Genomic DNA, 27,374 nt, shown 5'->3' with positions numbered 1-27,374 from the left:
ACTGGTCGCTTCGAAAGGCGAGCGGTGGTTGGCGTGGCGCGTGACGGGTGGGGGCTGCTGCTGCTGCGGTTGCTGCGGTGTGAGGTGGGCACGGAGGGTTGCGGCTGCTCCGCTCGGCTACGCGGTTCTTTTCGTGTTCCCGTCCGCTCTCTGAGGCCTGCTGGACACCCATCGGACCGGATAGGACAGGTAGTAACAGCCCTGGTTGTGCGCCAGCGCTCTATCCCTCTCCGGAAGGTCGCGCTGAGGCCTCGGTCAGTGAGGGAAACTTCTGAGGGCTTGAGGAAAAATGGTTGTAGAAAGCGTTTTAACTCGCCGTCGTTGCTGTCCGCCGAAATCTGTGGTGGTGCCGCGCTTAGGACTGATGCCAGTGTTCTGCTAGTCGTGCCTAGATGCAGCTTTGTACACCTTAGTAAGGGAGCTAATCTCCTGAGCCTGCCTGTGCTTTGGTCTTAACTTCTTTAACGTTTCAGCTTTTCAGGTGGCTTCATCATGGATGAAACTGTTGCTGAGTATATCCGAAGAACTGTACTAAAAATCCCACGAGATGAAATCAAGACAATGCTACAGAAATGGGGCTTGCTTTCTGAGACACAGCTGCAAACCATAAACTTCCGTCAAATAAAGGAGAACATTTCTCAAGATGTTGTTCAACTCTGTGAGGTAATCATTGAAGCACCATCAAAAAAAACCCCCATTCTTATGAAGAAATGGATTTTCTTTGGCCATACCACAGCATCAAATGGCAGTTTGTAGTCTGGAAAATGTAAAGCTGAGGTGGTAATAACATCAATTTTGTCTGATTGATAGGAGAGCAGGACTGACCGTTACTGAGTATGGCAGTATGTGTTTTGAGCTCATAAGTTGCACAAGGTAGATAAAAGCTCAGTGTGTTAAACCTTTAAGAAACAGGTGTATTTCTAAACTGTAAAATAAAGGCATTGATTGAGATGCTTACTCATTACATAGTGCTAATCTAAATCTATTTAGTATGGGTATTGATAGCACTAGTTTATATCTTTTAGACTTTTCAGACTTTTTTTGAAAAATTTCCTTGGCCAGAACTACTTCTGTTCTGCTTAATATAAGCAAAAAAAGTTTTCTGATCTCCTACTTACATTATCTAATTTTGGTGTATCAGGAATCTTTATATGTACCAGGAGTCTTTATATATAGTATCATAACCCAGATAGATACAGTTATTACTGATATCTCTTAAATTCTATAGCTTTTTTTTATCATTCCCTTTGAATTTCATACTCAAAGATTCATTACATTGGGTGTAGATCAAACCACGGGCAAGAAACTGTTAAGTTATTCTTGTAAGGTAGCACATGTCATATTTTAAAATAGCATTTGCTTCTGAAACATTCTTATCTGTAACAGGTAGTGTCATGAAGGTTCTTAAAAATCTTTTCGTGCCATAAAGGTTAAATGAGGAACCAAGCATATTAAAATACCTGACAATGAAATACTGATCAGTGTTACATAATGTCATGAATGCCCATTAATTTTACTTTCTAATTGCTTGTACATCATGTGATAAGGACAACGTTCTCATTGCTGCCTCTGCAGAAACACTTAAACCTTGCTGAAATAGCTTTCGTTATTGATTTCTCAAAACTTTATTGTGTGCACATTGGGACCAGGTGTGGTGTCGCTGAGGAGAGTGTACATGCTGTGGACTTAAGTGTAATGTCATTTAAACTACCAATACTGAGATTTTTCACTTACTAAATAGTGTGATAGAGCATTCTGGACCTGCAGTTCACCATGCACTGTTATTCTTCTTTCCAGGAAAATTCTGCAGACATAAAGCAAGCAGCTGTCCTAGACATAATTTGTAAGTAAAAAATGAATAAAAATAACATCTTCATATTTTTTTCTGAGTAACTTGATAACGCCCTTAATTACATACCAATTGCCCTAGTGAGGTACAGGTGCACTTGGTGTAAACAGATTACGTTTTAGGTGATTAATCTTACTGGATCTGACCTTTTTAAAAAAAAAGAAAAATCAAAAGCTCAAAATTGACAAAAGTATGTTTGCTTCTTCTGAGGTCTGAATAGATGTAAACTATGGTAAGCCACATCCAGCACGCAGTTATGAATGTAGAGAGATATGTTTGTCTTTGGTATGCACCGAACCCTAAGATTGGTAATATCGCTCTCCAATAGGGAGTGACATAGGCAAAATTAACAGCAAATACTCCAGGTGGAACTCTAACTCCAATATTAGTTCACAACTTGATTATATAATAGTTTAAATCTCAAGGTTTCTTTTAACAGCCTACACTTCTTAGTTTGAGTTTAGACTGAGTTTTGGTCATTTTAGGTAAAATCCTTTTTTAAATATTGAACCTCAGAGATACCCTTTCTTAGTTGCTTAACTGAATTTAAAAAGATTTTCCTATCTCTTCTAATAAAAACTATTTTGCTTTTAGGTTTACTGTAAGTGGTAGCTTAATGCAATATAATTTGTTCAGCATTCTTATCAGAAGTAATCTTTTTGAAATAACCTGGTCATAAAAGTATTGTAAAATTATTTGTTCCTTTAATTACCATTTGATAATACACTATGTTATTGAGCAATTCCTATTTTTCTTAGACAACCATGTCTACCCAAACAAAAGAGTGTGGAGTGTTTACCAGATGAAGAAAACAGGTAAAATGCCTTTCCTTGCCGTAATCTCGCAGTTCTCAGCAGTTTACTGCAGTGCTGCCTCATATCATACGTTTTAAATACCAATATAGTCTAGTATGGATTTTTCAATAGGGTTATCTTTAATGTTTTTAGAATACTTTTTATTAACTTCTCAAGCAATTTTTAGAAATTGGTAACTACTAATTAAGTATTAACCTTTATATAGCAATAATGAGGCTCAAATTTAATATACAGCTTTTTGTATAAGGCTATGCAGCTTCAGCTTTTTCTGCTTAATTTTGTTTCAGCAAAACTGTAAAAACATCTCTGAACTAGTTCTTGTAAACACAATTCTTGTTTCTTTTTTTTTCTTGTGTAACAGGGGAAGAAACAGAATTTTTTGACTTAACAGATTTCAAAAAAAAATTTAAAAGGCGGCTTCGGTCAGCCTTGAAAAATGTAAGTATAAATCCATTCTAAATTTGTTAGCTCTGGTGACAATAGATTGTTTTCATAACTTTAGGAAGGTATTTTGTTTTCTTACAGTCTGCATCAAAAATTAAATGGAATTATTCATTTGGGAATGGTAAGAACTGCATTTGAAATAGGAAAAATGTGTTGCATACCTGTTCTAGCAACTTTACAATTATGCTGGAGTGAAATAAAATGTAAGTCTGCCTTAAAATATGACAGACTTCAAGAAAGGCAGTATGTTTATGTTTTCTATCAAATCTTTGCCCTGTTTGAGTGTACATGTTGCCTGGGTAAGTTGATATTGCTTTGTCCTGTTACCCAATAACAATACCGAAGCAACAAAAATTTGAATCAGAGTATAAAGGGGGAATCTGAAGTAGCCAGTAAGCAGGACAAGGAGGTTCAGTTACTATGACTTAGATTAGTAGCGAAATTGTATCCATGTCCTTTTAGTTCTGGTTTTGAAATTATATTTTGTGATGGCTGTGAGAACTTGGCCCTGGTATTTCATTACATTATTAATGACTGAAAGACCACTGTCCGTAGCAAGAAGCAGTTTCTAGACTACAGAAATGAGCATAGTAAGAAAAAATGGAAGGGAAATACTGTCATCTCACTTTTTTACTGAGCAATTTGCAGAAGCCTTTTCTTGCTTTAGCTCATCAGCTTCATTTAAGCAAGGTAATAGAAAATGCCTGTTACCTGTGTCACTTCTTGATGCACAAAGGATTCCCACTGACAACAGTAGAGGGCAACAAATACAAATCAGACTAACAGATAATTAGCTGCAGTTCATATAACTCTTTTCATAGAGTTTTGCAATATATTTTTTTTAAATTCCACAAAAACTTTGAGAAGTGATGTTGGTCCAGCAATTTAAACAGTTTATGACTTAGCTGGACTAAAAGCTTGGCTGTGTGTGCCTCAGTCAAAGGGAGGGTTTTGGTTTTTTAAAGGAAGTTTTCCCACTACTCTTAAGTCACCCAGAGTGAGTCAAGGTAAAAAGAAGTAATCGAGGAGGAAACCTACAAGAACAGGAAAGGGAATCTTCTTCAAATTTCTAATTGTGTATTCTGAAGCAGTGATAAATATTATATTCAGGTCTAAAATCACAAGTTGATCAAAAGTTTAGTTTCTCAAAAATTGGACATACTGGAAATATTGCCACTAGCCCTCCATCTAAACAGACACCTTTTTGTTGTGTTGTTATTTTCCCAAAAGAGAAATCAAGGCTTTTGTAATAAGCTATTTTTATTTTTACCCTTCAGAAGAAAATGTACGTCAACAGGAACAAAAGTCGTATTAGAGTTTGAAAGGGGATTCTTTCTTTTTTTTTCTTTTTTTTTTTCAGTTTGTGAGGTTATCGTTTTTCTGTGGAAATTTGATTTAAATACAGTCCTGAACACACTGGTGGGATTTGTTTCTTATTCAAGCAGTGGCATACTAAATTACGTTTGGGTCTTGTGAACACAGGGTTAAGAGATAACAAAATCATTATGGACACCTGAATGTGCTGGTAAATCAAAGCTTTTCTTTTTCTGTTAGGTCACCATCAACTTTAGAGAATATGAGGATAATGCAATCTGGATTAGAATTGCCTGGGGAACACCGTATACAAAACCAAACCAGTACAAACCCAGTTATGTTGTATACCATTCACAGACTCCCTATGTCTTCGTTTCTGCCTCAGTGCTTAAGAGCAACTTGCCTCTGCTGTGTCAGGTACAGAATAAAACTGTGTAGACCCTGGCTTCACCACAGTCATGTAGAGCTATAATTGTATTAGCTTTTAAGAGGATGGGTAAAGATTTGTCACTTTATGTAATTTATGTAATAGTCATTTTTTTCCTTTAATTCGTGGTAAATATGGGGCAAAAAACAATCTCTGTGACCTTTGGAATGGTGCATTGTGAATAAATTCAGTTTATTGGGATTTTTGCTGACCTTGAATTGTTCTAATTTCTTAACCAAGCGTTAGGCAATATTCAGTTAAATTGTCTCATAGAAGTTGAAGAGTATTATGTCAACACAGTTAACTTTAAGAACTAAATGTATGAGCTGATCAGGGAATGCTATTAATCAGTTTTAAAAGACCTTTTCTGTCAACTTGTGGTGATCAGCATTGGTAGTCTTTATTTTTTGTATCTGTTTAGCAGACTTCCATACTAGTAATTTAATTTTTAATCTGTTTTATTTATTTATTTTTTTAGTTGATAAGGCTATAGGCTTATCTGGTTAATCCTGTGAATGCTTTTAAATATTAACCTAACCTTAATAACAGTCTATTCAGCATTTTTTCAGACATGAGAATCCTGCTAGTTAAAGGGCAGTTGCTTACCTTGAAACAAAACATCGCAATGTCTAGAAATGCTATATTTTTTCCATATTATAAACACAGTGATGATTAAGACTGATGTTAAAACAATTTCAATTTTTATTTAAAGGCCCTGGTTCTTGCTTCTAATTACCATGACATCCGTGAAATGGAACTTCGAAGTCATTCTTTAAACTCCCTTAAAGATATTGTGTTTAAGAGATATAGCCAGGTGAGCCACTTTACAAGTACAGCCTAAGATAAGTCTTGCTTTTTGTTTCAGGCCTAGTTCTCACCCCCTAGCAGGGGGGAAAATTTACCTCTTCCAAGAGACCATCAAGTTAAAATAATATTGAACTACTGAGGTGGACAGCCTTTCATTAAGGTAACATTACAATGGGGATGTAATTACTTGGTATCCCACCTGCTCTTTATTATTGTTTTTCCTGATGGTTAAACTCAGTATAAAAATTGTATCACCAGTTCAGTCCTAGGACTTCTTAGCATCATTTCACGAGGCTTCCTAGAGCAATGATTTGGAGGCTATTAGAACGGGCACTTACTCTGCTCATCCATGTAACACTTGTAAGTAGGGAAATGTTCACAAATATCATAGGACAGACATTCTTTTCTCAAAATAAAGCTGGGCTTTCTGACTTCTAGTAATTGTCAAAGATTAGAAGAACACTCACTTTCAGAATGAGAAGTAAAAAGAAACTGGAAAGTTCTTTTCAGCTACAGGCTCTAAAAGTGGAAGTGGACTAAAATTTTTTCTTTTCCCCCTCCGATTTAGAACTTCCAAACTTATTATCCGAGACCTCTACAAGAAAGGAATGTAGCACCCGAAAGTGGTATGTATATTTCAAATTAAACGGCAGTTTGAATGTCATTACTGCTGGCTTATGAAATCAGATTCATTCTAGGAAATGTACATATGTTACATTCATGTTATATTATCCATACCTGGTGGGGTGCTATAATATGGGCTGTCACTAGGACAGGTAAATATTTCCCCATGACTGTCACTGGACACAGTTATGAAACCAAAACCACTCAAGGCCCATTATCTCCTTTCATATTAGCTTGGTTTTTTCTCTTGGTAAGAACTGAAAATATAAATGATGGAGACAATTAGCTTATGGGGGGGGAGGGGGGGGAAATTGTGATGAATTCTTTAAAATTGTTATTTTCAGATTTTCACTGGAGTAATTACCTGATCAGAAAAACAGTATTGTATCAGCTGACAAAGTTCTTTCTGGATTTTTTCTTCTTCTTTTCCCTACTCTTTTCCCCTGCAGCAGATTTAAGGATAATTCAGGAAAACAGAAGTGAGAAAGAAAGAATAGAGAGAGTGAATCGGGAAGTTTTTGGTGATGGTCCCCAACCAAAACTCGAATTTGCACAATATAAGGTAGTAAAAGCAATAAATTTTCTTTTTTTATAATTTTAATATAGTGGTAGCTACATTAAATTGCAAGTCAAGAAAAATCTAGTATTTCTTCAAACTTTAGAGAGGACATATTTTAAAATAAATTAGTTAAAAGTATCTTTAAGAAATGGATTTGCATTGAGATTTGGTCAGACTACTAGATCATGTTTCAGTCTTTCAGCCTTGTGAACTAAGCATTTTGACTTATTTTTGTAATAAAGGTAGACTTACACCAGCAGTGTGGTGAAGCATGGGAAGTGAGGGTTATTTGAAATCCATACAAAGCTCATGCTACATATAACACCATAATTTAACTTCTTGGATGATGCACAGATTTTGACTGATGAACAGATATATTGGAAATTCTAAGAGATAATTAATGTTTTGCAATATTACTGAACAAGCTGCCTCTTTCAGCAGAAAACTGTTTACCACGTGGTGGCACCCTCTGATTTTATTAAAATATTCCTCCAGCTGGAATCATGTTAACATTAGAAATAATAGACAAATAAGATACAGCCTTACTACATATTACATTTTTAATGTAATGTTTAAATCATAACATATAAATAAAATATATTCATTGCTTATACTCCCTGGTTAAATTTTGTGTTAACAGCTTGAGACAATGTTTAAAAGTGATCCTCAAATGGATGTTTTGGATAAAAAAGAACCATTCAGATGTCTGGTCAAGTTTTCTAGTCCACATCTTTTGGAATCACTGAAATCCTTGGCACCAGCAGGTAAGTGTTCCAACTCTACAAAATGGAGGAGAAATCCACAGTTAAATATTCTGGTCATCTTACATTATGCTTCTATCTTGCATAAGGGAGAACCTTCACAGTTTGTTTAGATATAGATAGAAATTTAGTAGAATAAAAATCTTGTCACTATAAAAACTTAGGTCTAAATACATAGCAGTTTGTTCTTAGAATTACTGGCTTGTACATAGATACTCAAGCTGTGTTTTTAGCTTTATAACAGTTATGAAAGGTAAATACTGGTTGAGTTAAGCTATAATTATCTCTCTCTCTCTCTCTCTCTCTCTCCAGGTATGGCTGATGCACCAATTTCACCACTACTTACATGTATACCACAAAAAGCTAGGAATTATTTTAAAATTAGAGAGAGAAAACACTTCTTTCCGGGAAGCTTTGTAAGCCCTTAATTTAAAACTGATTCATAGAGAAATATATAACTCATTTATTACTGGTATTAATCTAAATCATAATAAACTTCAAAACAGATTTTTAAAAAATAACTTATTCTTTCATAATCCCCTAAAGTATTTTTTCCAAATTATGGCAGCTTTGCATTTTTTTTCCACGTTTGTCTTTAACAGAAGAGCTAACTCTTCCCTGAAGTGATAAAAAACCATTAGTTGCAAAGTTTAAACAGTGATTGTGGTTATTTTAAATTTAAATGTGATGACTGCTCTTAACTGTATTTTTCATAGTATTTGTGAAGTTAAAGATAGCTAAAGCTTAATACAACAGAATACAATAAGACAGCTGTAGCTATTCAGTTTGCTATCATAGCTGTAGATGGCCAAGATATTCCAGGTGGCCTTATTTCGGCTCCAGTTCAGCAGCATAACAGAACATGTGCCCCATTTTGAACATGTCAATAGTCCCATTCAAATAAGTGGGACTACCTGTCTGCGGGTCAGGCATGTTTTTATCTTAGTAGATGAAGATTATATTCAAAGACCATTACAGCGCATGGGGAAGAAGGGCCTCTTAAAATATAGATGTCCGTAAGAAGTTTCCATGCAGCTTTAATGGCTATTAGTTCAGATCCAGAGTTTTTACTCACCAAGGGCAACAGCCAATAACAAATACTTCAAAAAAAAAAAAAACCTGTTTATTGGTATTAATGTCTTACAAAATTTTACCTTAGAGGAATACAATGAAACAGGCAATAATTTTCCTTTAAGGAAGTCCATGGTTTAGAATATTTTAATTAAGATTTGATCCTTCTGCAACCCTTGCACATTTCTACTTTTTTGTGCTTGGTGACATCAAGATTGCAGAATCAAGATGGCAACATTCATTAATGCAAGCAACAGCTTTGCACTGGGGTTCTGTAGAGTTCGTAAATTGTAATTGGTAATGATATAGATATTTTTATGTAACTTGCTGCATTATTTTTAATTTGAGATGGATTTGATCTGAAGATTCAGTTATAGTGTACAAGTGTTTCTTTTTTAATTGTTACCTGGAAACTTTGTGTGTATGGAATTTCCTATTTGCTTTAGGTATGTCAATGTGCAGAGACAGTCTTCATAAATTCCTGGCACAGTGTAAATATTTTGAGAGGTTGTATGGTAGTGTTTTTGTTTTTCACACTGTAAATAAATGTGTAAATTAAGTCTTCTCATAGAAGTTTGTTTGGCCTGACTTAGAAACATGTCTTAACATCTACTGATTTTTTTGTTTTGTTTTTCAGCATCTCTGTATAACTCACACATAAAAAGAAGTTAGTTATAGAACTATCTGCTAGTGATATGTTTTTAGGACTTCCACCTGTGTAATTTAAATGTTAGTTTGACAAAATACTTAACATAGTGTTAGGATTCTGAAACCACGCCAGGTTTCATGTGATAGACATTGCGAGTTGGCTCGTGATGTCTCTCACTTGTACCCTCGCAGAGCCTTCTAGGAGTCAGGCCCATTATGATTCCAGTATGTGTTTCACTCTAGGCAACTTTTTCTTCCTAATGCTCTCTACCTTAATGCCTGACATGATGATGATTTACCATAAAGTTCCAAAACACTAAAACATGGCAAGTACCTGGCCTACTGCCTGTTTCTGCCTCTTGTTTCTGGCAAAGGCAGTCTCTATCCCCTTTTTAACAACCAAAAAGTTGGTCGCTCTGATTTTCAGGTACACATTTCATCTCTAACTTGCTGTAACCAAGGCTATTATGGGAACCACACACCACTTCTGGGCACCTTACAGGCAGGAGCAGGCGTGCGGACGAGAGGAAGGATAGGGGCTGTACAATGAACGCGGGGTCGCCGCGCATCCTGGGAGCTACACAGTCGTGTTACTCTTCCCCAGTTGAGGGTGGGCTCCGTACCGGTAACGTACATCTTTAACTGACCAAGCCGTAGGGGAAAAAAACTCCTGTGTATCGTGTCACTGGTTCTTTAAAACGTGATTCTACATCAGTAAATAAAGGCAAAAACACCCGGCGTGCAGCGGAGAGGCCGCGGCTCCATCTGCCCGTGGCGGGTGACGGGCGAAGGCAGGCACAAGCACTTTCTGTCAGGCTCTAGCTCCACGTATTCGCTAACGCAGACGCCGTTATTCTCTTTTTTTTTTTTTTCTTTTTTTCAGTTTCCTGGCTTGGACCCCTCCCCTCGCTGTTGGGGGGGCGGGGCCGCGCCACGCGCCTGCTGAATATTCAACAGCGGCGCTGACTGTTGGCTGCCGCCCCCGGAAGTGGAGGGCCGAGCAGCTGACAGCAACATGGCGGCGGCGGCGGCGGCAGCAGCCGGGCGGCGTGGCGGTGGGTTGGGGCGGCCCCCGGCGCCGGCCGCCGTGCCCGTGGGGGACCTGCCGCCCGCCGGGGAGCTGGTACGGCCCTCGGTGACAGAGCTGTCCCAAGTGAGGACCAACATCCTGTGCACGGTGCCCGGTTGCGGCAAGGTCCTGCCCAACAGCCCGGCCCTCAACATGCACCTGAGCAAGGCCCACCCGGTCCAGGTACCGCCGCCGCCCGGACTCGGCCCCGCCGCGCGGTGAGGCGAGGCCCGGCCCCGACGCCTCCCTCCTGCGAGGCCCGACGGGGGGGGCTGCTGAGGGGGCTTGGCGGGGGGTGGTGGGGGAGAGGCGGCCCGCCCCTCACCTTGGTCAGTGGGGCTCTGTAATGGCGCAGCTCCTTCTTCCGCCGCGGGGGCCTGCCGGAGGGCTCCGGCCGGGCCCTGGCGCCTGGGCCTCCTCGCCCGCCTTTGCCCCGCTGCGAGGCCTCGGCCCGGTGCGGCGGGTGAGGGGATCCGTTCCTGCTCGGCGGGAAGGCGAGGCCCCTCGGGGGCCTGCGGCCGCGTACGGGCCCGGGGGGCGGCTGCAGTGTTCGGCTCTGCTGGGGTTTGCTTTGTGGAGCCCAGTAAGGGGGGGCGGGGGACGGTATTCCCAATGGGAACAAGGAAGCGCTTCTCTTGTTTAAATCTCCCCCGCGTGAAAAGCCTGTGCAGGTATGCCTGTAAAGGCACGAGTGCGTGCCTGTGCGCGGTCTGGCCAGTCGTATTGAGAATTCCTGTAAAATTACTTCGAGAAAATAACCGGGTTTGTACCAGCGTTAAACGTGACTAAGGCGGTTAAAAGTTCTTTGGGACTCAGTTACTGTTATTTCACTTGCTTATTGCTTATCTTTCTGTAGTGAGGCATTATAGCCCTACTTGTGAGGTGCTATGCAAACATACTGTGTTTCCTACCCTTAGCAGTTGGCAAGCCATCGTAATCCAAATGCTGAGTGCTGTTGTGCTGGGGTTTTTGTTTGTTTTTTTAAAATGTCTGTGAGCCAAAAAAAACCTAGATGGATGCCATTTTGGAAACAAGCCCTCATTGCCATAGTACTGCTGAGAAAACTGCAGCGTGTACTGGGGGGCGGGCGTTCAGCAAGCATGCATTTGAACGTGGGCCTTTCAGAAAGATATCCTTACTTTTCTCAAAATGATCATGCCAAGTGTGTGAGGTCAAATCCTATTCCTGGAAAACTTCAAGCGCAGCATTTGTAGCTGCATGCTGAAAATGCTGCCCCAGTGGGCAAACAATAAACATCTTTTGTGAAATGGTTACTTACAGGTAATCATTTGTGATGAACAAGAGGCAATAGTCTCAAGCATACTTGCAGTCTCCTGTCTCCGATTGTTTAATTTCCTAATATGCGCTAACAACTTTTCTGTGTGTTGTGTGTTATATCTCGCGTGTACGTAGGAGTGGAGGTACGACAGAAGTTGAAAACGTTCACTCGGGTTCAGCAGACAGTCGTTTCAGCTGTGAGCTTCTGCTCTGAGCGTACGCAGCAGCCAGCGAGGACTGCAGCTAGTGGGTTATATAACTGCTGTTCGGGGTATGATGGGTGAGGAAATGTTGCTTTCTCACCAGTTGCCTAGATAGCTGTTAACTATTGATGCCTTGTAGAACTATAACACATTTCATACACCTAATTACTAAATCTTGTGAGAGCTTGGATAAATACTGAAGTATGGATGGATGGAGATTTTCAGGAACATCTGACTTATTGCAAGGGCGTTGTAATTGAGAGTAAAATGTTATCAAGGCTTAAGGGAGGCTAATTTTTCTGTACTATGTCTTAGATAAAATATCTACAGTATTATGCATGGCTTGAGAATGCATCTTGAATGAAAGGAGAAAGATACGAAGGTAAAGGAGATAAATCTAGGTGGTGTTCCTCTGTTTCTCCAGGAAGAGATGGACTTGGACTAATACTTTAGTATTAGTATTTCCTTTTAAGAGATAACTTCCCCAGACAAAACGAATTTAGTAGGCTGCATTTGTTAGTGAAACATGAGGAATTAGTGAAGAAGAAGCTTTGCAAATGAGTTGGTAAGAAGCTGTAGGGGAAGGAGAGAACGTTGTAGTGCTGAAGAGAAGGGAGGTTGAATTGTTTAATTTTCATTAATAAAAGTAGCACCAGTAGGATCTTTTGATACCAAAAACTGTGAGGTATTGTTGCTGCAGAGGAAGGACATTTACATAGGAAAGCAAGATTACCCTGTAAAAACAGAGTTAAGTGCCACAGTATGAGGTTATAGTCTTGTGAAGTGATGATAAAAAATTTGATCAGTCCTTGTTTGTAACAGAAATAACAGCGATGGGAAACACTTGCAAAAGCTATTTGGTCATATGTGTATGACCATTTAGGTAATGCTGCTGTGAGAAGGGCAATCCTAAAATATGTCAGAAGGATATTCTCTCACTGCTGTAGGGTAGGAATCTGATTCAAATAAGCTAAAAGGAACCCAGAAGAGGTGTAGAAAAGGGCTGTTAAGAGTAGTGAATGGCAAGTGTGTCTGACAAAGGGAAATTAGAAGAATTTGGCTTGTTTGGCCTAACAAAAGAAGATATGATGAAGTGTTGGTATATAAACATTTGTTTTCTGGCTCCTTAGCTTAACTAAGCTAATAAAAAATGAGAACAGTGGGTATAAACTGGCACTTTAATATATTAGGCTTGAAATTTTTTTTAATTCTTTGGTCTTTTGTCTGTATTATTTTGTGGGAAGAAGGGGAAGACTTCCGTGTAGTTCAAAAATGAAGCTAGAGGAGTTCATGTAAAGGAGAGGATTCTGTGGATTCCTATGATAGCAGGGAGGCTGTAGTCAGTGGTGAGCTGGAAAGGGTAGCTTACCCCTGGGGTCGGTTACCCAAATGCAAATATTAACTACCGCAATAGTTGCTGTAATAAGAATAAATGCCCTTCTCTCTGTATTGGGTTTGTGTGGCAAGGTTTTGGTAGTGGGGGGTCTACAGGGGTGGCTTCTGTGAGAAGCTGCTAGAAGCTTCCCCTGTGTCCAACAGAGCCAATGGCAGCCGGCTCCAAGACGGACCTGCCACTGCCCAAGCCTGTCAGCGACGGTGGTAGCTCCTCTGGGATAACAGGTTTAAAAAGAGGAAAAAAAAGTTGCTGTGGCACAGAAACTACAGCCGGAGAGAGGAGTGAGAACACGTGAGAGAAACAACTTTGCAGACCCCCAGGTCAGCGAAGAAGGAGGGGCAGGAGATGCTCCAGACGCCAGAGCAGAGATTCCCCTGCAACCCGTGGGGAAGACCATGGCATGGTGAGGCAGGCTGTCCCCCTGCAGCCCGTGGAGGTCCACAGTGGAGCAGATATCCACCTGCAGCCCATGGAGGACCCCACACCAGAGCAGGTGGGTGCATCTCCCGTGGGAGGGACCCCACTCTGGGGCAGGGGAAGAGTGTGAGGAGTCCTGCTCCTGAGGAGGAAGGAGCGGCAGAGACAATGTGTGATGAACTGATCGTAACCCCCATTCCCCGTCCCCCTGTGCTGCTGGGGTGGGGTTAGGTAGAGAATCCAGGAGTGAAGCTGTGCCTGGGAAGAAGGGAGGGGTAGGGGCAAGGTGTTTTAAGATTTAGTTTTATTTGTCATTACCCTGCTCTGGTTTGATTGCCAATAAATTAAGTTAATTTTCCCTAAGTTACGTCTGTTTTGCCCATGGCGGTAATTGGTTGAGTGATCTCTCCATGTCCTTATCTCGACCCACAAGCCTTTTGTTATATTTTCTCTCCCCTGTCCAGTTGAGGAGGGGGAGTGATAGACTGGCTTTGATGGGCACCTGGCATCCACCCAGGGTCACCCCACCACACTCTCCATGCTATTTAGTAAAGAAATGCATGATTTTCTGCTGCAAAAAAATGTTTTAAATAGTTGGCTACAGTCTACTTTAACTTAATGTTTTAAATTAATCCTTTGGAGTAAGCCTTTCTGTTACAGGAAAGCAAGACATCAGTAAGTTCACCTTGACTAAATCAGTAGCAAGGATTGTTACTTTCCGTTTTCCAGGTTGTTGCCAGAAGCCCTGTCCAAATGTCAGTATTCCTTAGAATATGAGTGTCTGTGTTGTGAGAAGTTAATTGAACAAATACCTACCAATAATTGTGGTGGGTGGCTATTGTAGAACCATGGGAAGTAAAATCAGACATACAAGGAAAGGACTTGTGAGAACGTCTAAAATACTGGTTTTTGAGAAGATGTAAGATCAACCATTTAGAGCCAGGAGGACTTTGAAGACGGTCAAAACAAGGTTATTCTCTGGATGGGGTTACTTATATGTGTAGAGTATCTCTCAACTTGTCACAACAAATTTGTTGTGATCTGTGCCTTGAAAGTCTATGTTCCACCTGTTAAAAAAGGGTCTTATTTGTGTTTATATAGCTTTTAAACACTTGATGTTACACTGTACCCTAGCACTTAAGTAGTTTTAAATAACCTGGCTATGGTTTACCTGTTAAGTGCCTGGACTTATTTACCATATTGCCCTGTCATTTGTTGGGTTGTGACATTAAATATAACACACTTTGAATAACTTCTTACTTAGGAATAAGTAACTCCAATTGTCGCTCACTAAGCATATTGATTTCATCTGCAGTGGGAGAGACCAAATGTAGTTTTGACTTAAAGGCAAATCTTTTTTTTTCTCCTGAAGACTTTGAGACTGGCATCTGGTCAGAGTGTGTCTGGGTAAACTCAGGGTTAAAAAGTGTAATTGGGGGTAGTGGGGCTGGAATAAGTAGATTTTGAGTCATGTTTTGGGCAGTGGCTCTAGGAGGTGCAAAAATAATCACAGTAATTATTCAGCAGAGATAAAACAGGCCTGTTTATGAGTGGTTTGTCCATGTGGACTGCTTTATATAAAGATGCTTAGAAGGTTAAAACGTTACATGAAAAGTCTCTTTTTAGAGAATTATTCCAGGTTTTCTTGATGAAATGGCGGCTGATCATTTTGGTCGAGAGGCTCTAAACTTTGCTTCTTTGAGTATAGTATGTCATTAACAAAAATGAACGTGCGGCAACGTCAGCAAGTAGCAGTGCTGAGTGTGTGGAAACATAACTGAAATACTCCTTGAAGGGATTACATTTTACACAGAGTATCTTAGATTGAGAGATGATTTGAGGAAAGAGTCATCGAAGTGTCCCACTCATCTGCTTCATGGTATTCCTGAAGTGCAAATGAAATTGATACTTCAAAAGCAAGGCATGAGTAGCTCAGAACACAGAGTTGTTGGGTTGTGACTAACTGTAGCTAGGTAAGAAGCAAGGGTGTGAGCACGAACCCCTTTGTGTTCTGGCAGCTGAGTACATACTTTCTGTTTGCTTCACATGGGACAACAGTTGCACTTTGGATACTTTATGTTTGGTCTAACCTGTGTAAACATGAAGCAGCTGGAGATCTGCCAACCTGTGTAAACATGAAGCAGCTGGAGATCTGCCAGAAGAAGGTAGTTGGGGAGTGACTGGTGTAAAATCAACATTCCGCCACTTACTATGCTGTCACTGTCATAATGCTAAGGAAAATCAGGTGCAAAGCTCAAACAGGGCATGCTCTGGTAATTCTTCCCTGAATAATAATCCTGGGGATGCCATTGTGGACTGCTGTAACTGGCTCTGGGGACTTGGTTGGCTTCCTACTCAGTCTCAGGATGTAAGGAGACTCGCAGCTACTCTTAGCATCAGATTTTTAATAGTTCACTTTTGATTTTTTGCTTAGATACAGATGCCTGATGTTTCCACTGAGACTCTTTCAGATAGGATATGTCTAGAGGGATACATCTTGTCTGGTTTCCACGGCTGTGTCCTCAGCAGAAATAGGTTCTATATGGTTGAACAATCCCACTAGTGTGTCCTTTTCATATGTATTTTTGAGGTCCTCTTTGAGCAAGTTATGTTGCTCTCTTCTATTGTGTACATGTGATGGTCAGTGAGGCAGATCACATGGAAAAGCGCAGATACGCCAGTCACTTAATGTTCGGAGGTTCATAATTAGCATACCAGTTGTTAGTTTCATAGACTTAAGTGAGATTTGGTTTATGATCTGAATTAAGTGGCAGAGTGTACTTGGCATTTTTCATTTTATTACAGGTAAACTCTAGTGCCAACAGAATTCCAACATCAGGGAAGTGTTGTGTTACACAGTGTGTGACTAATTTTAATGGAGCTTCAAGTAGACCGTGCTACAAAAAAGTAAAACCACGTTGAGTCGGCAGTGCAGTGTAGTACCTGTAGAGAAAGCTTTTTGGCTCAAATAACACAAAAGGTGGTTATAATTGGCTTGGGGCAGCGAGTATCTTGGTAAAAGTAGATAGTATAGTACCACTACTCTGTAGAGCTTGTTGTAATTTCACTTGGTAATTTTGATGATATATTTGCAAAGTAGCATGCACATAGGTGAAAAACTCCATTTGAACTTTCAAAACACTTAGGAAGGTGCCTTCAGCTCATTGAGGTGTGTAAACTCAGTGAGCCAAAGTTGATGTGTATTCTGAATGTTGTCTTTAATATGCAAACCTGTAGAATTGTCAACTTCTTAATTGGTTCTTTTTCAGGATGGAAAACTTAATGCACCAGTAAGGAAGGGTTTGAAAACTTCACAGAAATTCTACTGCTGTCCTATTGAAGGCTGCCCTAGAGGACCAAACAGACCATTTTCCCAATTTTCTCTTGTAAAACAGGTATTCTTATTTCCTAAAGTATTTTTGTACTGATTAGTCCTGACTCTCTGTACTCCAGAGAGTGTACACTATTGCATTCAGTGATGAGCAAAGCCTCTCAGCACGTATCCAGAAGTTGGAGAACTGCATGCAGAAGCTCCACATGGGCATATGGTTAATGAATTTGCATGTTTGCATGTTGATATTAGAGGACTTGAACCTTTTGATCAGGCAGATGCCAGTATGTTCTGACAGCTTCTCTCCACAAATTAAAAAGATGGGGAAAGATCAAAGAGTGGCAGGGGGGAAGATCACAGCAGCAACCAATAAAGGTTTAAAATGTGGCTGATGCTTTTAAACTGCTTTTTCAAGTGGTCAAGAATTAAGAGGTTTTCTCTGCTTAGTATCAAAATGCATGTTTACTAGTTACCTGTTTAAGAAAACACGTAAGACTTGTTTCTGCATGCGTGAGTATAAAAAGCACTCTTCTGCTGTCGGTTACCTGTGATAAGCTGGGGACACCACAGGAGATGAGTGGCTAGAACTTGGTGCTGTAAATGAAAAGCAAAAATCTGGTGTTTGCTCTGAAGTTGACCTGTTTGACTTGAGACTATTAGCTCAGTTGTAGATCTTCAGGAGTGTGCACATGTTGCAACATATACTTACTATGCTCTTTGGCAAGATTCATCTATAGATTTATTAATGTCCATAGGAAACCTCCAAGAGCATTAGGACACATAAATGTTTATCTGTGTTTTAATATGCACATAGCACAAGCAGATTTGCAAACTTTAAATTCTTTCTGTTGGTTTCTTTAAGCTTGTAACTTACTCCTCCTAATAAGACCTTTAAAAAATTCTTAATTCTACTCTTCAATGCTATTTAACAGTAACAACAAAAAGCAAATATGACTGTCTCCCCTAAACATGATTTTCTCTTTTTATCTTAGCTGAAGGCTAATGTTTACTTTTCATTGTGTATTCTAGCACTTTATGAAAATGCATGCTGAAAAGAAGCACAAATGTGATAAATGTAGTAACTCCTATGGTACAGAATGGTATTTGAAACGGCATATAGAGGTCTGTGGCAAGACTTTCCAGTGTACTTGTGGGTGCCCTTATGCCAGCAGAACAGCATTACTGTCTCATATTTACAGAACTGGCCATGAAATTCCTGCAGAACACAGGTAAAAGTGAAGCAGTTAAGTAACGATACTTACATTCATCACCAATTCCGCTGTCTCCTATGTACTGGCTTTTTGTCTCCTTTCTGTTGATTAGATTGGAAATAGGCTCACGTTGTTTTAGCTGTAAAGCAGTTTGCAGTTTCTTTGTTCAGTTGCTTTTAGTAATTTCTGTTTTGTTGAAGGCAGTGATGATTGTCTAATTAATAAGATGAGGCTTCCCCACATACAAAACAAAAAGTACTGATGACACTGCACTGCATGGCATAAATGCTAGTGATTCTTGTTGCATCTGCAACAGGTTTTTTTTTTTTACAGTTCTGTGAGAGTAGAGATGATTTGGAAATGTTTATAGCTCGTAACTGGTGTGGAATGCAGTTCAGTTTATTTTCTTTTATAATAAGTCTAGTCATCTTTGCAAGTATTAGTGGATTCTTTTTTTTTAAAATGCCTATATATGCATGTTTAGATTTATAGTTGTCTTAAATGTGTACATATATTTCATAATGGGTAATCTGTTTCCTGAGGCCTAGCCTGTCTGTCTTGGAGGTTCAACTGCTGCAAAATTAAGTTTTGTGTGAAGGAGTGCTAATTGTATCTTCAGTTTCCATGAGAGACCTTTACCTGTACACTAATTTTAAGAGCGCTGTCCCTTCAGTGCTCAGTCTGAGTTAGCATCAAAATAACAAATTAAACATGCCTTCAAATCAGAGTGCTTAATGTATAAGGGGCAAGAAACCATTTAAACTTCTACCTCCATTTAGGAATAGGTCTCCATAAAAGAGGTAACCTTTTTTTCTTTTTTTAAAGAAAAAGGGTGAGGAGTGAAATTTTGCAAAACTGAAATTCATGGAGTCTTTTTATGTTTTAATCAGGATTAGTTGTCTTCTCATATCCAACCTCATCTGTGACTTCAGTTTATATTTTCAATGCAATGACTCAAAAGAATGGAAGGCAGATGTTTTGTGCTTGGAAAGAGTATAAATTATTGATCTCATGTTCACAGGGATCCTCCTAGTAAGAAAAGGAAAATGGAAACCTCTGTACATAATCAGCAGTTGGCAGAGAAAGCAAATGAAGCATTCATCAATACACACAATAATAACCCTGGCACTCAGGAATTGGAGTCCTCTGAAGTGAAACTAGTGGCCTCTCTTGATGGCTCCTGCAGTTCTAACTTCACGAACCAAATGCAGCCAAAATGTACACCGAAGATGCTTTTACCAAAGCCCAAGGTGGCTTTGGTTAAACTTCCAGTGATGCAGCTTGCTCACCTGCCTATATATGTATCTGCAACAGACTCTTCTGTCAAACCTGCTGTAGTGGCTGTTGATAATCAAGGTTCAGTTCTAAGTACTGTTCATTTATTGCCTCAATCTATAGGAATTCTGATTCCAGCACTGGAGGCAGAAACACTTGTATTTAAAGATAGTATGCCTGTTTCAAAAGTGACAAATTCCGGTGATCGTGAACCAGTAAGTACTGGTGTACAAGTTGAGTTGGATACAGTTGCATCAAATAACACAGGGCAAGAGCTGGGGAATGTTTGTCAGAAGAATAAAATTTCTTCAATAAATATACAGACTGACTTATCTTATATTTCACAGAACTTTGTACCAGCTGCAGCCTGGACTCCCAATTCTTCTGTATCCTCTTGCTCTCAGACAGATCTGTCATTCAGTTCACAGGTTTCGTTACCTATCAGTGTACAAACACAGACGCTGCTGCCTGCTTCCAAACTGACTTCATCCATAGCTGCTCAGACTGATGCTTTTAGTCAGGTTTGTTTTCCAGCATGTGGCATTTCTAGAGAGACTCAAACCAGTAGGACACAGGACTCTATTGATGGAAGAGTGCAAATGGACCAGGCTGTAATGTGCAGTGACATCTTTGACAACGTTCATTCATCATATAATGTTTCTACTCCCATTCAACTTCCAGAAAACAATTTAATGCCTGCAAATATAGATCAAACCTTGCTGCAAAGGAGTAATGGCAAGAGCCTGAATCAAGATACGGTGAAGTCTGAATCCCTTATCAGCTTCAACACACAGACTAATATACTTCCACCTCAAAATACGACGGATAATCAAACCCAGACAATGGACCTACTAAGTGATTTGGAAAACATCTTTTCAGGAAACATGTCTGGCCAGACACTGGATAATCGTGGCCTTTTGTCTGAGACAAGTTCTAATGCTGACACGCATCTGCCATCTGGTCCATCACAGAGCACAGGAATAGACTTTGACATTGAAGAGTTCTTTTCAGCATCCAATATCCAAACTCAGACTGAAGAGAGTGAGCTTGGTACCCTAAACTCTGAGCCAGTTTTGGAGTCACTGGACATTGAAACTCAGACTGATTTCTTATTTTCAGATAGTGCCACTCAATCATATAGCTGCCGAGGAAATTCTAACTTCCTAGGTTTGGAGATGTTTGATACACAGACACAAACAGACTTGAATTTCTTTTTGGACAGTAATACCCATCTGCCTTTAGGAAGTATTCTGAAGCAGTCTAGTTTCTCCATGAGTACTGACTCCTCTGATACAGAAACCCAGACAGAAGTATATCCGGCTACTAAAAATATACCTACTCAGAATATTGAAAGCAAAGTCCAGCTCAGTAGCGCTGAAACACAGACTATGGATAGCTGCTTTGAGAATCTAGGGAATTTATTCCTTACCAGCAATGAGACACAGACAGCAATGGATGACTTTCTTCTGGCTGACTTAGCCTGGAATACAATGGAGTCCCAGTTCAGTTCAGTAGAAACACAGACCTGTGAAGAGCTGTGCTCCTTGTTTCAGAGCTCTGACAAGCCCAGCCATTGAGTACTACATAACATAACTGTTTTCTGTGGTCTGAAATTAAGTTATTGGGGTGGGAGAGATGGCTTGACCAAGTTATCCACTTTGCTTTATTGAATGTAGTTATCGTGAGCAGTTGGCCTAAGAGACTTTTCATGCTGAAGGTACTCTACTCAGTATGTAATGCTACATAAGCTATGTGTGTATAAATGGTGGGGAAGGGGGGGCTGTAACATGTTAATGTGCATTTGAACCTTAAAAAAAAAAAAAAATTGTGGTGCCTATGTTTTTTCCTCAAACTTCTTTACACAGCTGATACTGCTTTCATTGAAACAGAAGAACTTTTAAAGTTGTTCTATATATATCTCTATCTATCTATCTATCTATTCCTGGCTTACGTATGGGGTTCCAATGCGCTGGACCAAAACCCTGACCTGTCCAATTCAGATGCTTCCCTGAACTTACAGGGGAGGATTCTATTAGTGTAAGCTACTTCTGTTTACTTTTTTTAGTAGCTTGTATTTTAAATCCAGCATGAACATAATAAGCTGTATTGTCTTGTTTTACTTTATGCCTTCACAGCTCTTTCTCCTTCATAAGTTGGTATTTTCCAAATACCAGTCCAACACACTAGACACATATAGACTCTTGAATTGTTGAATATATTTATTATTTAAAATATGTGGAAAGCAGTACTTTATTTTTTTTCCCTGAGTGGCACTGGTGCCCTTTTAAGAGTAAGAAGAGAACTTGGAATACGTAATTATAGGGAAAATTAGTATGTCATCCTTTTAGCTAGTGTAATGAATGGGACTAACATTTTTAGAGTCTTCAGGAGGGATTTACTTAAATTATTTCTGTCTGTAAGATGCAAATGTTACAATGTGTGTGCCTCAAAGACTGGAATAATTTCGCTGAAATTCTCCTAGCTTTATTAAGATATAAGTTGAGAAATGTTACAGTGGTTTATACCTCTATTACCTTAACAGAAATCTTTAGAAATGGAAAATTAAATTCTCTAAAATGCTCACTCACCTAGACTCATGGTTTTGGACTTTCTGCTTCCAAAAACAATTGGAATCTGTACAACAGAGCTGGGAGATCAGCTCACAGAAGCCCTTTCAGAACAGCTGTATCTTGCTTTTGCGCATTGATCTGCAGCCTTCAGTTCCTGCAACTTTTAGATAGTTTTTCTGAGTATAGTCAAATTCAAACTGATTTTTCAGAGAAGAAACGTGGGACCTGTTGGAATTTTTTTTTAATGTTCATCTTGCCCCTCATACCATTGTTCGCAGTATTTTTCATTTGCATAAGAAAAAAATGAAGCCAGCTGTGAATGTATGTTGGAATTTGGCCTTAACTAATTTTTATCTCTTACTATAATACCTGCAAAACATAGGCCTCTGGTTTTGTCCTGGACAGGTTTTAGTTTCTGTTACCTTAAATGAAAAGAGAAACCTCTTCATGTCAAGTTCCTGGGCATGTAACAGACTTTACTCCTCCCTTGTGAGAGGAGAAGTATTGGCTGCATATTTACTAGGCAGCCCGTCAGTAAATGTATGTCTAAGCCTTAGTTTTTGAAGACTCGCTATGCTTTGTGCTTCATATCCTCAACTCAAGGACGTGGGAGTTGTTACTCATACACTGCAGGCAGCTTGTTTTGTTGAAAATGAGCAGTACCTTTTTCTTTTTTTTTTTTTTTTTTTTTGTCTCTTCCTACCACTCTCTAATGCTGTAGTTAACACACTGATATGGTAAGCATCTCCACTTTTACTGGAAATAATCTCTAGATTAACCCTGAAACTCATCTTTTCCTCCTAAAAAAACTCCTGAAACCACAGCTGTGTTGCCTGTTTTAACTTTTCAACATTTCTAGGTGCGAATTCAGACACTTCCAGTCTTTGGCTGAAGAGACTGCAGAAAGGAATCTTGCAGTTCCCCCCAGGAGTACAGTAATTCTGCTTTGGGGAAAGTCCCCGCAGGTTTCACAATGCCTAGAGTTCTTATCTTAAAGGTGGGATATATTAAAAAAAGGCAGGCATCGCTTGTAATTCTGTTCTTCTGAAGATATGACTGATTCCTATTTACCTGCCTACTTTGAAATTGGGAAATAAATGACAAAATTGGGTTAGTTTATTCTATTGCAGTATTTTTCCAGTAACGCTGCATCTTCAGATTTTAAAGTTTTTCCTTCTCCTTTCTTCCCCTTCGCTGAAATACCAGACAACATTTCTTCATATGTGGGCTTCTGTGTTTCCCATGTGCAAGTTGTCTGTACTGATGCAGCAAAGAGAAGCAGTTGCTATAAATCTGGTTGGGGAAAACTGCATTCTCCGCAGCTGTAGGAGGCAGAAGTGAGAAACTGTTCATTACCTATGAATTTAGAAAGTCAGTCTTTTTTCTGCAAGAGAAGGAATCTTAGGTGATGAGGAGCAGAATTACAGAAGGCTTTGAATTGCAGCCATCTGAGAGACCAGTCAGCATTTAAAGAACTTTGAAACTAATTTACAAATCAGAATGAGAATTGCCATGTTCTTACGGTGTAAGCCAAAGCTCTTAACATCAGTGACTATCAGAAAAAAACTAAGGCATGGATGCAATCTTACAATGTAATGGCTATTTATTGTACCTTGTAATTAAAAGTATTTGAGCTCTGTGTGTTTTATTAGAACATGCAAATACCATTCCCTTCCCTCATCCTATGGGTTTAAAATAGTTTGAACTTTAATTAGGCAAACACAGTACTACAACATGAAATTATTTATTGAAAGTGCAGCATTAAGAAATTATTAAATATGTCTGCATTGTCTTGGGGAAGTGTCTCATTCTGACCAAAATTAACTTCTTTCTTCACAAATTTGATTCTCCCTAAATTATTCCTGAAAGTCAGAAACAGGTTTGTATCCTATGTTGCTGGCATATGTCACTCAGTTTGACTTTATTAAGTATTTTTGTGAAAATGTGAAGACTGCAACCAGTCTTCATAGTTTGTTGAATCCCACAGTAAACCTAAGGAAACCTGATCAGAAATACTGTTGCTGAATATTACAAATTCTTCACATTTGAACAAGTTCTTTAAAATGGCTAATTTTCTGTTTTGGCTGTTGTTTTAAAAATAAACTTCAGTCAGAACTATTTCTTGGTAGTACTAAAGTTATACTTATCTCCCTTTTTCTGCAGTTTGATTTGATTTTCAAGGCACTGTCTCTATTGTAAGTATTGGTCAGCAGTGACTTACTCCTTTGCTTACTCTCTTTTGTATCCTCTACTGCCATTAGAACTGCTATACGAAAAGTAACATCAGATTCTCTATAGCCTCTTAGCACAAATTTTTATCTGGAAGTGATACTAATGTTACTTGTACTTGCTCTTTGCATTTCGTGCTTAATTCTGTTATGCTGTGATTGCTGGATCGTGATCTGGATGCCTGTGTAATGCTACTCTAAAATCGAATTAGTGGTTTTCTAGTTTCACTTGAGCTTTTCTTTAGTATATAAAAAATCAAAAAAATGAAACATAGCAAATTTGGGACACATGTTCTATGAGAACATAAGCACAAAACAGCTGAAAACTGAGAGGTCTGTCTTGTTGCCTTCCGTGTTTGTTTGTCACAATGCTAAAAATTTGTACGACAGTACCATGTAAGTTTCTTCTACTTTTGGCTTTATTTGCATCTATTTCCACTAATACCCTTGTAAATACTTCTTTTGGCTTTGGGTAGGGAGGGAATCGTCCCCGAACTCTTCATGGCAGCCTAGAGAAATTGGTAGTTTAAAGGCAGAGTTTACTAATGCTACGTATTCTTAGCTATGCAAAGCTGCTTGTGTCTAGAAAATTTTCACTCCAAAGGATATGAGATCTTAAAAAAATACATACATACTTGCAGCTGTAAATTAAACAGCTCTAAAACAAGCCTTGTGAGACCTCGTCTAGTTTTGAACAATTCAATCAGTGTCTGTAACTTAATGTATGTGACTAACTCTTTTTACAAATTTCCATTCCAAGGCGCGTATGCAGTCATTTTTTCTGTAGAAAACAAAAGGCTGAATTTCCCTGTTAGTCATATGTACCTTGATTGTGTAGAGGCAACAGAACAAAGAAGGATGACTGCCTTCCAGTGTTTTAAATCCTTATCCTGCTAACACATGCTCGTGTGCTTAGTCAGGTCAGAATTGATTTTTTTTGTGAGGCTGGGCAGAGATGTAAGTGTTGGCAGGATTGGGATCTTAGGGGGTTTTTAATAGCCTTTCAAATATAGGGTAAGTCAATAGGACTAACACATACTGAATCAACATAGGGTGCTCAACTTGCAAAAGAGTATGTTACTGAAATGACAACTATGAGGTGAACCAAATGTACTTGCCTTTATCATTAAGGCTGTACAGCTTCCTTTGCTTTAATATGTTTCTGACGTATTACTTTTTTAAACATGATCTTAATATACAATTTCCTGTTCCAAACACATTCACACCAAAATGTGGTTAACATTCTGGGTCTTGCAAGCTTTTTCATTCATGTTTGGTTTAAGGTGCTGCTATGCTTGTGTTCCTAGTAGAATAGGCCTACTGTAAACAGACTTCCATTAATAACTTTATATGAACACTATGAGGATAGGGTTGTATAATGGTAGCAACCTTCAATGCATGGTGCAAACATGCATCTTCTGTTTCTTTTGCTGTTGTTTTTTTAACAGTTGATGTGAATTTAAATGTGTGCTAGAAGGATCTGCTGCTTAGAGCATGACTGAATTTTCTTGTTTAAAATGCCATTGCTATGCAATGAACAGAATCAAGGAACTACATCATTCAACTCTGCATTGCCTCGCAGTCAGGTTGAGGGTATGTTTGTACTTGCGCGCGTGACTCTTCCGCTTCACTGAAAATGTAACTGGACAGCCTGAAACAGTGGAAACTCCTGAAGGAACTGCTGAGTTAAATAACAGAAGTCCTTTACTTCTGATTCTTTTTCATGTACTGGCTTTACAGCAGTATCATCAACATAACTAGCAATGGAATATAATAGATGACTTGTGATGATGTAAACTGTACATTTCACAACAACTAATGCTTTACATGTATGTTTCAGGCACTTGCATGCAGAGCTAGATTGACAGTACTTCTATCTACAGATGTTTGCAAGTGCATCTATGATAAAGCTCGATATGAAAGCCATATTTTTTTCAGCTTACAGAATTCAACACCTGATTATGATCTAATTTAAACTTGTAACTATTTGGAATGGATGAGTAATAAACCTCATGGGCGAGCCTTTCCCAAAGCATGTGTGAGTTAATCTTAATAAGGCTGAGAAATGTCCTTAAAATATTTTTCTTCTCATCACTGGTGGGATTTTGATCTAGTGGACAAATTTAGTTTTCAAAGGATGTCCATGTTTAATTCTTGCTATTTAAGCCAGTAAACTTGCAATGAGCAGACAAAGGCAAGCATTCATTTCTTAGGCCTATTTTACAAGTGACAATCCCAAAGAAGGAATGTTGTCCTAGTAATTGTGAAACTTTTAAGTATATTAATGCATGCAGAAAAAACCTTGTGCCAAAATACTGTTTCATATTTCCCTCTGTTGGAAACTGAAGTGTTACACAAAGCTACTAGTAAGTTATTCACAAGTATTGAAAATGAAGCACTTATTTAGTCCTGTAAATTATACATATTTTGGAATAAAGTTAACTTCAATCAACTTTTGCCTTCTGTTTTAATGGCTGTGATCTCCTCCCTGCAGAAGCATGGGTGGGGTATTCAGTGCCTATTGGCAAGTACCAGCTTAACATCTTACCTCTTGACAGCTAGGTGTCTTTTGAATTGGTAGAGATTTTGTATATTAAAACTATCTTACAATGTCAGTCCTTGATCTCCAGAGGTGGCAAAAGTTTTCCAGTGTAGTCCTACTTTTCAGTGAATCCTAGGAAGCTTAAACTTGCAACACAAATGTAATCAGAATGTCAAGGTGCTACATTTCATAAAAGTGAAACAAATTTATTTGAGAGGTTCTCTGCTGTAAGTGAATCTATGCATAGACTTGCACGCGGAATCTGATGCATACAGGCAGTGCCGGATTCTTCTGACCAGCAGCATCCAGGCTGGCTGCACTAGTGGTGCTCCATCTCAAACCTCTCAGCAGTGCATGCAAAATTTAATCTTTAATTACCTTGTATGCACAATGGAAAACCTCTGCAGTTTCAGCTCACTGACAGATGCCTTTCTTCTACAACAGACTCAGGACAGAAGGATTACTTCGCATTCTTCCTCTACCTTACCATCCACCCCTCCCATAATTTTCAAGATCTCTAGAGTCATAAGTAACA

General features: G+C 39.1%; 2 protein-coding genes across 3 annotated transcripts; both read left to right on the top strand.

Annotated features, from left to right (window-relative positions):
* The first annotated feature begins 23 nt into the window (after positions 1–23).
* Positions 24–9,243, top strand: CENPN (centromere protein N). Of its 2 annotated transcripts, none has more exons than XM_052797830.1 (11): positions 24–189; positions 474–663; positions 1,798–1,843; positions 2,608–2,664; positions 3,026–3,102; positions 4,663–4,839; positions 5,562–5,663; positions 6,225–6,282; positions 6,733–6,842; positions 7,480–7,603; positions 7,913–9,243. In XM_052797830.1, exons 2-11 carry the CDS (start codon positions 493–495, stop codon positions 8,026–8,028), a joined length of 1,038 nt encoding a protein of 345 aa, XP_052653790.1. In that variant the 5' UTR covers positions 24–189; positions 474–492; the 3' UTR covers positions 8,029–9,243. The 2 variants fall into 2 exon arrangements, with proteins under 2 accessions (XP_052653790.1, XP_052653789.1); XM_052797829.1 differs by having other exon boundaries at positions 6,730–6,842.
* A 1,075-nt stretch (positions 9,244–10,318) lies between these two features.
* Positions 10,319–26,749, top strand: ATMIN (ATM interactor). Its single transcript, XM_052795505.1, has 4 exons — positions 10,319–10,571; positions 16,952–17,077; positions 18,043–18,242; positions 19,246–26,749. Exons 1-4 carry the CDS (start codon positions 10,335–10,337, stop codon positions 21,074–21,076), a joined length of 2,394 nt encoding a protein of 797 aa, XP_052651465.1. The 5' UTR covers positions 10,319–10,334; the 3' UTR covers positions 21,077–26,749.
* The last annotated feature ends 625 nt before the right edge of the window (positions 26,750–27,374 follow it).

Source organism: Harpia harpyja, chromosome 9, assembly GCF_026419915.1.
Source record: "Harpia harpyja isolate bHarHar1 chromosome 9, bHarHar1 primary haplotype, whole genome shotgun sequence".
Classification (NCBI taxonomy): domain Eukaryota; kingdom Metazoa; phylum Chordata; class Aves; order Accipitriformes; family Accipitridae; genus Harpia; species Harpia harpyja.
The sequence above is the reverse complement of the archived record's forward strand: the minus strand, read 5'-3'. Positions and strand labels throughout refer to the sequence as shown.

Excerpts from the sequence above, each read along its gene's own strand:
- CENPN (XM_052797829.1), top strand. The coding sequence starts at position 493 with ATGGATGAAACTGTTGCTGAGTATATCCGAAGAACTGTACTAAAAATC. Across the intron at positions 3,103-4,662 it reads TTCGGTCAGCCTTGAAAAAT|GTCACCATCAACTTTAGAGA; the intron begins GTAAGTATAAAT and ends TTTTTCTGTTAG. Across the intron at positions 6,843-7,479 it reads TCGAATTTGCACAATATAAG|CTTGAGACAATGTTTAAAAG; the intron begins GTAGTAAAAGCA and ends TTGTGTTAACAG.
- ATMIN (XM_052795505.1), top strand. The coding sequence starts at position 10,335 with ATGGCGGCGGCGGCGGCGGCAGCAGCCGGGCGGCGTGGCGGTGGGTTG. Across the intron at positions 10,572-16,951 it reads GCAAGGCCCACCCGGTCCAG|GATGGAAAACTTAATGCACC; the intron begins GTACCGCCGCCG and ends GTTCTTTTTCAG. Across the intron at positions 18,243-19,245 it reads GAAATTCCTGCAGAACACAG|GGATCCTCCTAGTAAGAAAA; the intron begins GTAAAAGTGAAG and ends TCATGTTCACAG.